Source organism: Nylanderia fulva, unplaced genomic scaffold, assembly GCF_048542155.1.
Source record: "Nylanderia fulva isolate GAGA-0341 unplaced genomic scaffold, ASM4854215v1 Scaffold28, whole genome shotgun sequence".
Classification (NCBI taxonomy): Eukaryota; Metazoa; Arthropoda; class Insecta; order Hymenoptera; family Formicidae; genus Nylanderia; species Nylanderia fulva.
Window position 1 is genome coordinate 1706490 of NW_028190347.1, and position 13330 is coordinate 1719819.

At 36.1% G+C, this 13330-nt stretch overlaps 1 protein-coding gene across 3 annotated transcripts in view; it reads left to right on the plus strand.

Annotated features, from left to right (window-relative positions):
• Window positions 1–13330, plus strand: part of Rbp6 (RNA-binding protein 6) — a 590474-nt gene that overhangs the window by 330949 nt on the left and 246195 nt on the right. For all 3 annotated transcript variants that reach the window (XM_029311221.2, XM_029311220.2, XM_029311223.2), the window contains exon 4: window positions 7572–7656. In XM_029311221.2, the coding sequence (XP_029167054.1) occupies window positions 7572–7656 (85 nt within the window). The remainder of the gene's footprint in view (window positions 1–7571; window positions 7657–13330) is intronic.

Consider the following 13330-nt stretch of genomic DNA (forward strand, 5'->3'; position numbering starts at 1 on the left):
AATTGAGTTACGTCGCGGCCTAAATGCCCGATGAATATTCATATCTTTCCCTGTGGTACCTTGCGTTTCTCGTTGGCGCCGCCATGGAAAGAAAAAAGTTGTCGTGAATTAAAAACTCAGAGAAAATTAGAAAATTGCGTTTGTCCGTAATTTGGTAGGAATGTTGCGAATTTTTACTATTTCCACTTTCTGCATATTGCCTTGACACTTTCATGCTTACAATTAGAGAGGGGAAATTGTATATGTATTATATTTCTTCAGAATAATAAACCGATATAAACATTTCTCAAGCTACATAATTAGGTTTACGAAGAATATAAATTATGCAAATATGCATATAAAAACGAATATTATGCAATATAATTGATTAACAATTATAATTGATTAAAAATGCTATGTTTTTATTTTAAAAATTAATTACAATGTAATAATTTCTATACCGCAAAAAAGATTGAGAAATTAGGTATTATGAACGTTCGAATTTTCTGCGAGTACCATTGATAGAGGAAAATATTTTTGCTACAGTTTTTTTAATAAGGCATATTTCAGAAAATTATTTCTACTTCTTTAGCCAATTTTCAGCGGGTGTTAGATGCAAGAAAACCAAGTTAAAGTTTCGGGATCTTTAATACGTAATAATTTCATAAAATAGAAATATGTACGAATTCGCTTTAAAATACAGCGCAATCTCATACTTTTATACAAGAACTTGCCACCTTATCATTAGCGGCGAACGACTGCAGTTACGGATATCGTTATCGCGTCGACCACACCGAGCGAGCTATTGAGCAGATTTTTCCTCGCGTTTTTCCTGCTCGAGACTTAAACGTCTCCCCTGGTCGCAGCCCGCGGGCGGGCTGACTTAGGGAGATTGCGATTTGCATAATGCAATTCAACGGGATCCCGTTTCAAGGAAAAGTCAAGAAGAACAGGGCAATTACAATGAGACTCCATGGGACGCGGTGGCTTTCACGGCCTTGCTACTGGCCACCTAGACGATGTCAGCTTTATAAATATTCAGCCGGTCATTAAGGCGGCAAGGATAGAGAGAAGCGAAGAGGCAGCAGAGAGAGAGGGAAAGAAGAGATAGAGGGATAGAGAGAGAAAAGACTAGTGATAGAAAGAGATTAAAAAGAGGAAAAATGTAAAAGAGTCGTCCACACAGCTTGACGCGTTCTTACGCTCGTTCGTTGTAATGCGACTCGATATACAGCTGTAATGGCGACGAGTGTATATGTGTGTGTGTGTGTGTGTGTGTGTGGCTAGCTTTTAATGCAGCCGCACAGCTTGTGTTCGGAATTATTACGCGGTTAAGTTGATCCCGCGGAAACATTTCAATTCACGTCGCGGTGGAAGTCCTGCGAGAGCAGTTTTATGAGCGCGAAATGAGAAGCTATTGTCCTGCTGGAGAATTGAAGGGAAACGTTATGAACGTAAAAAGTTTGAGATTCGAAATTTTGGAAATTATAATTTAATTACTTAATTAAATTTATAATAATTTAATTAAATTTATTATATTCTAAAATTTTTTTATATTTTGTGAGTGATATATAAAATAGAAAAATTATATAATTGACATTTGTATCAATTTTTCATTTAATTATCATTCCATCTCAACAATTTATTTGTTTTTGTTTAAAATGCACAAACGAAGGAAACTCTTCTTCTCTTTTTTTTTCTCCATCTCCATACAACAGTTTGTACAGTAGTTTATACAAAACAAAACGAGGAAGAGAAGATTGTTTAGCAACACAATATCTCATGTAAACGCGAAAAGAGGGGATATAGCGGGGAAAGCGACTCGGAAGCGAGTCGGAAGATCGGCGAGCTTCGCAGAGAGTTTCGCATGTTTCTCGCCTCGACGGTGGAGCTTGATTGTCTACACCTCGGCGGGAGGAAAGCGGATTAAGGCGGTTAGTTAAAGAGCAGTTACCATACAGTCGGTACGACAAAGCAGCGAGGTGGATGAAAGTTTCGAGGTGGCGAGAGACGTAGTGAACGAGGAGGAGGACACACAACCCCCGGTACGGAGGAAAAGGAGGCGTTTTCTAGACTCTCAGCTCTTGGCTCGACGGTGGTGGAATGCGCGCTCGCTCTTATCCCCGAAACCGGCTCCGTAACTGGCTTCAGCTACGAAGCCAGCTACACTGGCCCGAGGCGGGTATATTGCAGTCGACTGCAATAGCAGAAACTGTCGGGCTAAGTAACTGCCGGTACTTACAGTAAGTTCGCGCGCAATGAGACCGCCTACATAAATACACCTAATACACTGGCGTCCTCTTCTCCGGCAGGTCGTACCCTTATCCTACTACCCCGCGGTAAATTCTCGAACTGCGAGTGTAGCCTTTCGGCGCGATACGAGGGTAAAGGTATGCGCGCGAGCTGCGTTGAGCTGATTTACCTTGCATTTTATTATTTTCTCCTCGTGTGCCTGACACACCTTACTCTCGCGGTGCATAGTGAAAGCGTGCTCGGTTTTGTATTACAATAGCAGTGGTCTGTTTATATGCAGCATGCGTTGGTATTATCAAAATTAATGCGGCCACCTCCCTCTGTATAAAAAGACATTTCGTTTGTAAGAAATCCATTTTCAACGCGATAGATTTCTGAAATTTATATATTCTCTTCAAGTTTTATAAAAAGTTACTGCTTCTTGCGCAATTGCGTTTCATGATTATATAACATATAATAATTTTATGCTCGGTTTTGTATTGTAATAGCCAGTGGTCTGTTTACATACGGCATGATATTATATCAAAATTAATGCTGTGATCTCTCTGTAAAAAGACATTTAATTTGAAACAAATTAATTTTGAGCGTTATAGATTTCTTGACAATTCTGAAAATTCTCTTCAAGTTTTGTAAGAAGTTACTGTCTCTTGCGCAATTGCGTTTAATTATTTAAATATATCATATAATAATTTTATATAATGTAATACTTTTATAATTAGTTGGTTATAATTTCTTTAGTTGAAATATTTCAACTAAAGAAATGATAATTAACGAAACACATTTAGTCGAGTCAACAACTTTGTTTTCTCAGTATATTTAATTATTACATGCACATATTTTAGTGCAGCAACTAATTTATTATATAAACTCTTTTTAAACAATTGGTTATTTCATAACAAGCTATATCCCTATACAAAAAATGCCGTAATCGCGTAAAATATTTGATTTTAAATTGCTTACGAAAACCTCACATTTCAACAATTTATTTTACACATTCATAACGTCAATGCACATTTTGCATTTGACTAATATTACATTAATTAATACGAACGATAAATCATATCCTCACAAATTTTAGTCTTGAAATTATCTTGAAGTTACCCTTTTGTTATATCGGAGCCTTCAATTCTCGCGGAGAAACTTCCAATAATCGATGAACCTATACCGCAAATTTCGATATCTCTCTGTCATTTAAGCTTTGTACTTTTCCTTGGTCGAATAATCTCGAATTACAAGTAAAGAACTTCTCGATGCTCTGCGTTATCGTGAACTGATTTCGGCCGGGATTTTTTCTCACGGCACGTGTCCGGGATGCTCTCGCGTATGCTAGAAAAGCTTCTCGCTCTCTCTGCTTTCCTGCGGTGGAGCAAGAGAGGCCGTGACAAACAAATGCACCGCGTCAGCCCGGCGTGACACCCTTCCGTAGCTGGAACGTCGGGGTGGGAAGGTAAGCGAAAAGGGCGACGAGAGCGTCGGTGGGTGGGAAGGAGGACCAGAGGGTAAGGACGAGAAGAGACGGTGGTCGAACGGCAGAGGATGAGTAGAGAGAGAGAGAGAGAGAGGATGAGGAGCAGGATGAAAAGTAGAGGATCGTGGAAGCCGTGCTCAAGTAGACAAGGGACACGTCAGCCGCCATCCTTCTCTACTCAGCCTTTTATAGATTATTCACGTACAATGGCCGGGGGTGACAAGTGGCGCGGTGCACGGGGCCTCGATGGGTCCGCCAGATGGATCCCTTCCTTTATCCTGAAGATGACTCTGGAGTGGTCCTCGACTTTTCTGATATATCGTCATAAGATTCGTGACTCGCTCCGATACGATTCCTTTCGTCATTCGTGCGAATAATTGTCATAAATAAAGAACGAATATATATATATATTTTAGAATTTGGAAATGGAGAGTATATTGCAGGGTTATATTGAAAGAAAAATGTAGAAATTAATTTGTTATCGCTGGAATGGTCCTTGATTTTTCTGATATATCGTCATAAGATTCGTGACTCGCTCCGATACGATTCCTTTCGTCATTCGTGCGAATAATTGTCATAAATAAAGAACGAATATATATATATTTTAGAATTTGGAAATGGAGAGTATATTGCAGCGTTATATTGAAAGAAAAATGTAGAAATTAATTTGTTATCGCTGGAATGGTCCTCGATTTTTCTGATATATCGTCATAAGATTCGTGACTCGCTCCGATACGATTCCTTTCGTCATTCGTGCGAATAATTGTCATAAATAAAGAACGAATATATATATATTTTAGAATTTGGAAATGGAGAGTATATTGCAGCGTTATATTGAAAGAAAAATGTAGAAATTAATTTGTTATCGCTGGAGTGGTCGTCATAAGATTCGTGACTCGCTCCGATACGATTCCTTTCGTCATTCGTGCGAATAATTGTCATAAATAAAGAACGAATATATATATATTTTAGAATTTGGAAATGGAGAGTATATTGCAGTCTAGAAATTAATTTGTTATCGCTTTTAATTCGATTAAAATAATATTCCGATTTGATGATTTTTTGGAAAAGTGTGATAATTTTTATTTTCTTGGTGTAAACTCGTTACTTTTTACTTAACAATAAAACGTATCTGAAGATAAATGAAATGCTGCGATAAATATGTCATATTTGTTTCTTTATATTCGTATTTTTTCCTCTTGTAACAATAAATAACGAAAATATTGCTTGGAAAATAATAATTGCACGAATGATGAAATAGCGTGAACATTTTGTTTTTACACAACAGATTATCTTGCCTCATCATACAATTGATCAATCTATATCTCAATAATAATTGGTGATGCGCGAATACTAATTAAATTCCGGTGCGATGTTCGGTGGAAAATGGATGAATTATTCGCGTGATTTTCCGAGACCGGTGTCCATGATTTTGGTGTACATTGGGCGTACACCGTCATAAACGCGATGTCGTAAAAGAGAGCGTGGGAGAGACAAAAAGAGAGTGGGAGCGAGAGAACGTCCTCGTCGTTTCGTTGTATGCAAATGCGAGCCGTCCGCGGTGTTCTCGCTCGTGTTGTTTGGCGTTTTAATGCTGATTGGACGACTGCCGATTCAGCGGCTGTTCGTTTGCTGCGATTGTACGTTCCGCGAAAATCTCCCAAAATTCGGTATATTGTCGTAGCCGCATGAGCAAATCGCGAGCTCAGTAATGCCGGTTCATGGACGTTCTCCGTCGTACACAGTGCTTTTCGCTTATCCAATTCTTTAAACAATTTTAACCAATTGTTCGGAAAGATATTTAACGTTTTGAAAGTTACTGTGATGTCGATTTTCTCTCGATGTCATTGTCGAGGAAAAATTCATTGACTTGTCAAAGAGATTCTTAAATAAAACATTGTTCGCAAATTCTGGTTTGCAACAGGGTGTATTTTGAAAAATGTTTAACGATCTTCTTATCTTATTAGAAAATGTGCATTTATAAAATCAAAGCTGAAAATGAAAAAGCTCTTTTCAAAAAATGTAACGTGGATTGTTAGTTGCAGTTTCCTGTTGTAAAATAAACTAGAACTGAAATGATCTCTCTACAATTCCCTGAGATTTTTATCCCCCAATTTCGCGTATATAATACGTGGCATCGCTACTTTTCCATTCTTTTTAGATGCGTCCTATTCGATGCGTCCTTGTTCGAAATGGTATCGTGCGCTCGTAGAAATCGATATAGGAACAGGAAGTCGTCGCGACGTTTCCACGCAGTTCGCACTAGATGCACGAGTATTGCCGAGTAGAAGGAAAGAGGCGATGGGTGGATTGAAGGGTGCAGGCCCGGAGGGGTTGGCTCCATCAAAAATTCAATCCATACGAGTATTCGTTGTTTCGTCTGCGAGAAGGAAGCGGAAGCAGTAAGAGAGGCGTGAAACGTTTTGTAAAATTCTCGAGACGTTGCCGGCAGGTTTCGGGGAGATTCGTGAGCGGATGAAGGAGATGAGTGAAAGCGAAAGAGAGAAAGAAGAAGCAACAGCGGTACACGTCATTCCGCAAAACAGAAAAAGGGAGGCAGTCGAGGAGGAAAAGAGGCGGAAAAGGGGTTTGCGCGAAAGGCGGAGGAGAATATCGGTAGGGTGAAGAGAGGGTGAGAGCGGGTGTAGCACGGCGGCGCGTTTGGTTCTTGAAGCATGTGTGCCCCATAAATAACATGTAAATATTTTCAATAACTGCCGGGGCGGCCCCGGCATGAAAAATGCAAACCGCTTTGCGTCCGGCCCTCGACGCGTTGCATTCCCTCGTATCGTCGTATCACTCATCCCATCCTTCGTGGATCGGCCGGCGGCAGCCACCCCCTTAGCTCACGGCGTCGAACTGTCTTTTAATATATCCGTGTGTACACCGTGTCCCGCGTGAAATTTATGGTATAACGCCGGGCCTGATATTCGTTTCGCTTTAATCCTTCAGTTTCCAATCCAGTCGCCGCCGGCTCTACCGAATTTGCATAGGTTTCCGAAATATTATTAGCTATTCTTTGTGTCTACTATTTTTATTTCTATAAGAAGCATTGTTAGAAAATATTGTTTTGGAAAAAAAAAAAAAAAAAAAAAAAATTATCGTAGTAATTTTTCTCCAGTATCGTTTTACTATTATTTTTATATAGTTGTATGTAGAATAAGTCTCAATATATAACAAGTTTATTTCACGGCATTATTAGAAAATATTGTTTTGTCAAAAAAAAAAAAAAAAAAAAAAAAAAAAAAATTTGACATTTTTCTTCTACAATAATTATCGTAGTAATTTTTTTCCAATATCGTTTTACTATTATTTTTATATAGTTGTATGTAGAATAAGTCTCAATATATAACAAGTTTATTTCACGGTATCGACGATAACGCGAAAGATTAACTCAGTGTTGACTTTGCCGTGATAGATAAGCTTGTAATAAATAAAATTGATACAGCTCGCGAAATATTTCAAAGTTGCCTGCCAAAGTAATCGTTTTGGATAATTTTCAATTTACCGACTAAAAAATCGACATTGATGAATTACGCTAATGAGCACTTTTAATCGCGGAAATAAAAGAGGCGAAAATTACCTTATTCAGAGAATTAATACTATCGTATCTCGCGATTTACGAGAATTAATTAATACGGAAATGTGTTACGCTTTTGACTGACTTTTTTATACGATTGTGCGCTTTGATGTATATGCTACATCGAGATATGTATCTCGCAATTTATTCAATTGCAGCATGCAGCTACTACATACCTTTGTACGCGTTCGCGATGGAAATACCATTACTATCAGCAACTGCTTGCTTCATTAATGTCCCGAGCGACAAGCACACATTTATACTAAACATTCCCTTTTCGTTTGTTTGCAGGGGCTTCGGGTTCATCACATTTGCAGACCCCGCAAGCGTAGACAAAGTGCTGGCGCAGGGCAATCACGAGTTGGACGGCAAGAAAGTAAGTAATCGTTGCATTTTACTAGATTTATTTTAATAGTGCGATTAAACTTGAAATTCAAGTTTCTGATTTTTCTATTATTAATCGTGAATTTATAACTGTACGCACAATTATTTAGCAATCGACTTCTCTATACTTTTATAATATTTAAATGATTTTTGAAACATTTAAATATTATCCAATGTGAAACGTGGCGAGAATCTTGGTTTTATAGCTTGCCTTGATACTTGAATAAACTAAATTGATTTAATTTCCGTGAGATTCTCGACGATTATATTTCCAAGCGCAATACTTACTGCGGAAGGTGCAAGATGGTCTCGTTAAAAAATTTGGTTAAAAAAGATTCAAATTGTGCGTGCCTTGATCGAATGTGCGTCACGCGAGTAATTAATTTTCATGTCCGGTCGGAGCTGCTGTATGTGTGTCCCGAGGTAATTGAAAGAGCATGCCGCGAGTCGATCAAACCGATTGGTAACTGCAGTTCATAGGTATATTTCGGTCCGGGATGTGTCCCCATCATCGATTCCGGTAGCAAAATTTTATTCGCGTTTGAAACTTCATTAATTTAGCGTCAAACGTTGTTTCGTCTCGTTCGTTAAAACCTGGGCATATATCATTCATCTATATTTCTATCTATATTTTAGAATTGTGTAAATAATTCGGTTATCGACGAAATGTTGTCTTTAGTCGTGAAAAAAGGAGTTAATCATAGAAATTCGTTGAATATTTTCTTAAATAATACATTTATTTAACATGATATTATCACTTAATATTATCACTTTATTTGTGAAACATGAAAGGTTTAAAAAAAAAATCAAAATACAAATTATTCGAATAAATTATTATTTACTTATCGTTTTAATTTATATCTGTTAAATTTTTGAATTATTTAATCGTAACAAGACAAATCAAGTATGATAATGAAGACATTTCCATTTTTAAGTTTATCAATATCGAGAAATCTGACACGACATGCAATAAAAATCTTTTTCTACTCTAATAAATTTTAATTATATATTCAGAACGACGACGCGCGGTTATTATTAAATTCGATAAGAGAATTAAATCTATTGTAATTCAAGAGATGTAAATCGAAACAGTAAAGTACAAGAATAATAACTTATTCCACCTCTGTTTTAAATCTTTTGTGTCACATTTAAAAATAATAATTACACAGCGCTACGCGACACAACTTTCTCTATATTAAACAATTTCTAAAATCACCACGCTACTGATTGAGTTTTTATCGATAAAAAAATATTTTTCCGCTGTTCATTCCGGAGAAATATATCTTTCTCTATCGATTCTCACCTTTTCCTAAGGGATACCTTGCGCGCACAGAACAATGCCGAACGTTGTGGCGATTAATCGTGGGTCGACATAGTCGTTTGGCAAACGTGCCTCTTATTCTCCCTCTCTCTCGCCCTCTCGGCAGAGAGCAAGACAATACTCGGGGAACAATATCGTAAGACGGCGAGCGGGCTGTACGGCGAGAGAAATAGTTGCGGACATTAGCTGTCCACTGTGCCATAAGTAGAGCGACTCCAGCGCCAGGGTGGCCGCCTAAGTGGCCCCGAATACGCTTAAGCGAGGGGCAACCCCGACTCGCATAAATTTCGCGTAATTCGCTCCGGCTAATGCAAATTGCGAATGCACGGATCCGGAAGCTAACACCTTCCCGATAGCGGGAAGAGAATATCGCGCGTATAGGGCAACCGCCAGCGCATCCTATTAAGGCTACCTCTTAAGGGATGAGATGTCCTCACCCTCCGGCACTCTATCTACCTTTCTTCTTCTCCTTCCTCTCTCTCTCTCTCTATCTCGTTCTCTTTCCCTTCCTCTGAGGAAAAAGGGAGAAGCGAGAACGTACAAGGAATGCAAACGCGCGGAAGCGCCCGCTGCTTTGATTCGCTGACAAGTTTCGCCGCATTAATTAGCGCGGCCTTCGTCCCCGCTCCCGTTAACGAACTCTTAACTTGCGCTAACACGCGAATATAAATAAAGTGGGACAAGAGAGCGAAACACGCGGTATTCTACCGGCAAGTGTAGTTGTCACGAGAATATAGTTTCTCTTGCTTTGTGCTTCTCATTTTATGTGTATAAAGTTTCCTAGAGAATAGAAATATTATCTGAAATCTAATCGGAGTTGTAGGTTTTTGTACATATTTATAATCTATTATCGATGCTCTGTCCTGTTATCCGGGGATAAAAGAAAACATTGATTTTATAATTCAATTATGTTAAATTATTTCTAAATTATATAAAATAAACCTTAGAACGATATAATTTATATAATTTATATATATATATGGGATTATAAAACATCATCAAACATCATATATGAGCGAGGAGAAATGTTTCTACATACGCGAGCCAAACGTCATTCCGATTATATAATATTATCGAAAATCAGCGCAGGTTAGCTCACACGAGAGCAATTTTGCGGGTCGATATGCCAGACGTTTCTCTCTGCTTGACATGAACAATGATTTTGCAACGTGCCGCGTAAGCATCCACCGCGGCACAATGCTGATCGACGATCAGAATAGCCAGCAGATTTCGCTTAATCGAGCCGGTTGCTGATTAAAAAAATACGGTCGAACGTGCGCGTCCTCGTTTGTGTACCGTTTGATCTCGACAGGCGTAGCGGAAGTAGCCAAATCAGCTGTACTCGCACATGTTTCGTCCATAATGCTGGCGCACGTAATACGGAGTCCAGAATTGTTTTGTATTCTCGCACTAAATCGGTAGCGCAGATTTTCTTTCCTAAAGGAGAATATTTTAAGTTATTATAATTATACTAATACGTCTTTTAAAAATGAGAATTGAAAGTTTGTATTTTAAATGCGTATGAATAATTATATTTTATTTTTTTATATATTTTACAAGTCTTGTTTTATATAATAAACTTGTAATTTTAACTGTAATTTTTTAAAATGCTCTCGCTTTTGCCAAAATATTTTATTTAAATTTAAAAAGAATTCTTAAAAATGAAAAAAATATAATAAGACATAATATGACTATGTAATATATCTAATGAGATTTTTCTATTCGAAAAAAAAACGCATAATTGAGATCAAAAAATATACGTGAAACTGTAATTTTCAGTTATAGAAATAATACATTGCAGGAAAAATTTTATGAGGATTAAAAAATTTACATTTCGAAATGCTTGTATTAAGAAATGCATTTTTGAAGACGTCAGTATTAATTATTTCATGATCTTATCTTTTATAATACATCTGTGGAGATGTACATAATATATAAAGATGACTTGAAATAATACGAAGGATACGGATGTGGGTGATGAGGTCTAAGAAGGAAATTGTGAGAAGGAAGGAACCTTTAAGGATAGATGCACGCGAAATTGTAGAAGCTCTTTAGAGCTCTGCATGGCCCGCATTCCGGGATACCTTCAGACGTCTCGACGACTTTAGAGACATATCGTACGAGAGCACGTGGCAGACGAGTCTGTCCTTTCCTTCTTCTTTTCCTTTTTAAAAAGGAACGCGTTTTAACTCTTTCGAAAAATATCGGTTTTCTGATACCAAGATGAATATATTAATATAAAAGACATACTAAACGAGTATTCCCTTTTTTTTACTATAATTTCTCCAATAAATGTAAAGTCGATTTTTCTTGACATCATATTTTTTAATTTTTGTTATTTAAATATTATTCATTTTTATTACTAAATATTTGTATTGGTAATAAAGTCTTAAATACTGAAAATTTATCAAAATGTATTAGTTGAAATTATATCCAATTGAGACAAAATTTTAAAATTAGAAATATTATTCTATCATAAACGTTACTTTATCACAAATATTTAATATATTTTTCTATCTTTTAATATCAAGTTTTTTACATTTCTTTTTTATACAATTTTATTCATACAATTTTATACATTAAATATACAGCTTAAAGAGATTGGGAACGCGCTGACTTGTTATCAATTTCGAAGAAATATTACATTAAATGAAGTGACAAAGTAAAAGCATATTTTTTTATTGAAGTTATCGGAGAAATAAAATTCTAGCGGGACTATATGTATTAAAATACATTTTGTCGAAACGTACATATTATCAATTAATTAAAATGTTAAAATCTATATAATATTGAAATGAGATACCTCTGTGAATGCAGTTTATTATACTTTCATAAATTAAAATTCTTGCAAATCTTGATTGCAATGTCATAATGTAGTTAAATAAGCTTTTTTTTCATAGAGATGATATTCAAAAATTGATATTTTTTTACTGCAATTACATGTCTACAATGATATTAATTTTTATAATGACAGTGATTGGAATGGAATATGGTAGAGTTAAATTAATATCTTTTTACTTTTTCTTTTTATTTCAAAGATATAGGAGATTGTAAGTGATTAAATATTGAGTATTACGTAGACTTGTGATGTGTTTAAGCAAGTTTTTGCAATTTTTTTCTTGAAGCTCTTTCATAGATTTTTAACTTTATATGAAGCATTGTCATAGAGGTGCGATTTTTTATGTATTAGCAATTTGTTTCGAAAAAGCGATTAGTGTAATTTGGAAACGTTGTAAATAATACCACGATACGAATAATATTGACAAGACAATTAATTGACATCACAATTGAATCTGTGAAACTTCTAAAACAAACGCACGAATCACTTATATTATATAGCACAGATTCAGTATCTCTTTTCAATACTGTGTTCCTAAAAAAATTTATCTAAAATCTAATAAAATTTACTCTTCTCTATATTTTTTCTTCTTTCTAGCCTTTTACATTTTTTGGCCTTTTACAGTTTCTTTTAATCGATCGTTTTTCAATACTTGGTGTGCGCTTTAAACGGTTCGAAAAATAAACAGTATCGCTTGTCCATGGAATAATTTATTTAGAAAGTCTGAAGCCCACTAAGCCTTGTGGAAATTGTCTGCAGTCCCTCATAAAACTCTATCTGCTATATCTTTCCCCTTGTTCTCAGTCATCGTTCTCTTTGGCTTTTTTCAGCTTCTGTACATTTTCTTCCCTTACCTCCCTCTCTCTCTCTCTTTCTTGAATGAGTCAACAATACGAGGAGCGTCCATTGTCGAAAGCTTTTAAATTTGAAATACAAACCGTCCCTCTCACACTGCCTCTTATTTCGCTCATTCTATCCATTCTTTCGAGTTATCAATGTCATTGTACATGTATAATATTTGAAAAAATACTTTGAGTTTTTCTCTATATCATCTTTTGCGTTCGTAGATTCGAGTTCTTTGATTTAATCGACTTCTCGAAAGCCAGAATCTGATGGAAATTGTAGCGTTGAGAAATGTATCTTCTTATTCTTACACGTTTCAGAAATGTATCTTCTTATTTTATACTACTTTTTATTTGATATCTTTATGGTAGAAATTGCAGTTTTCAAAGTATTTATTTTTTGCTTGAAATTTTTGAACACCCTTAATTTATTCTAATTTTAAAAATGATAGATTTTGAATTCTGACAAAAGTCATTAAATTACGTTTCAAGTGTTGTGTTATTCCAGATACTTTCTCAAATTGTGTGGCGTCAAGCCAATCTTTTTTATCAATTTAAACAGGCGAAAAAGAATTATGGTCTAAAGGGGTTTGCAATGTTAGTATTATGTGGCTTATTAAGATTTTGCTCGAGAGTGTTGATTCGCATCTTCCAAGAAGACTCT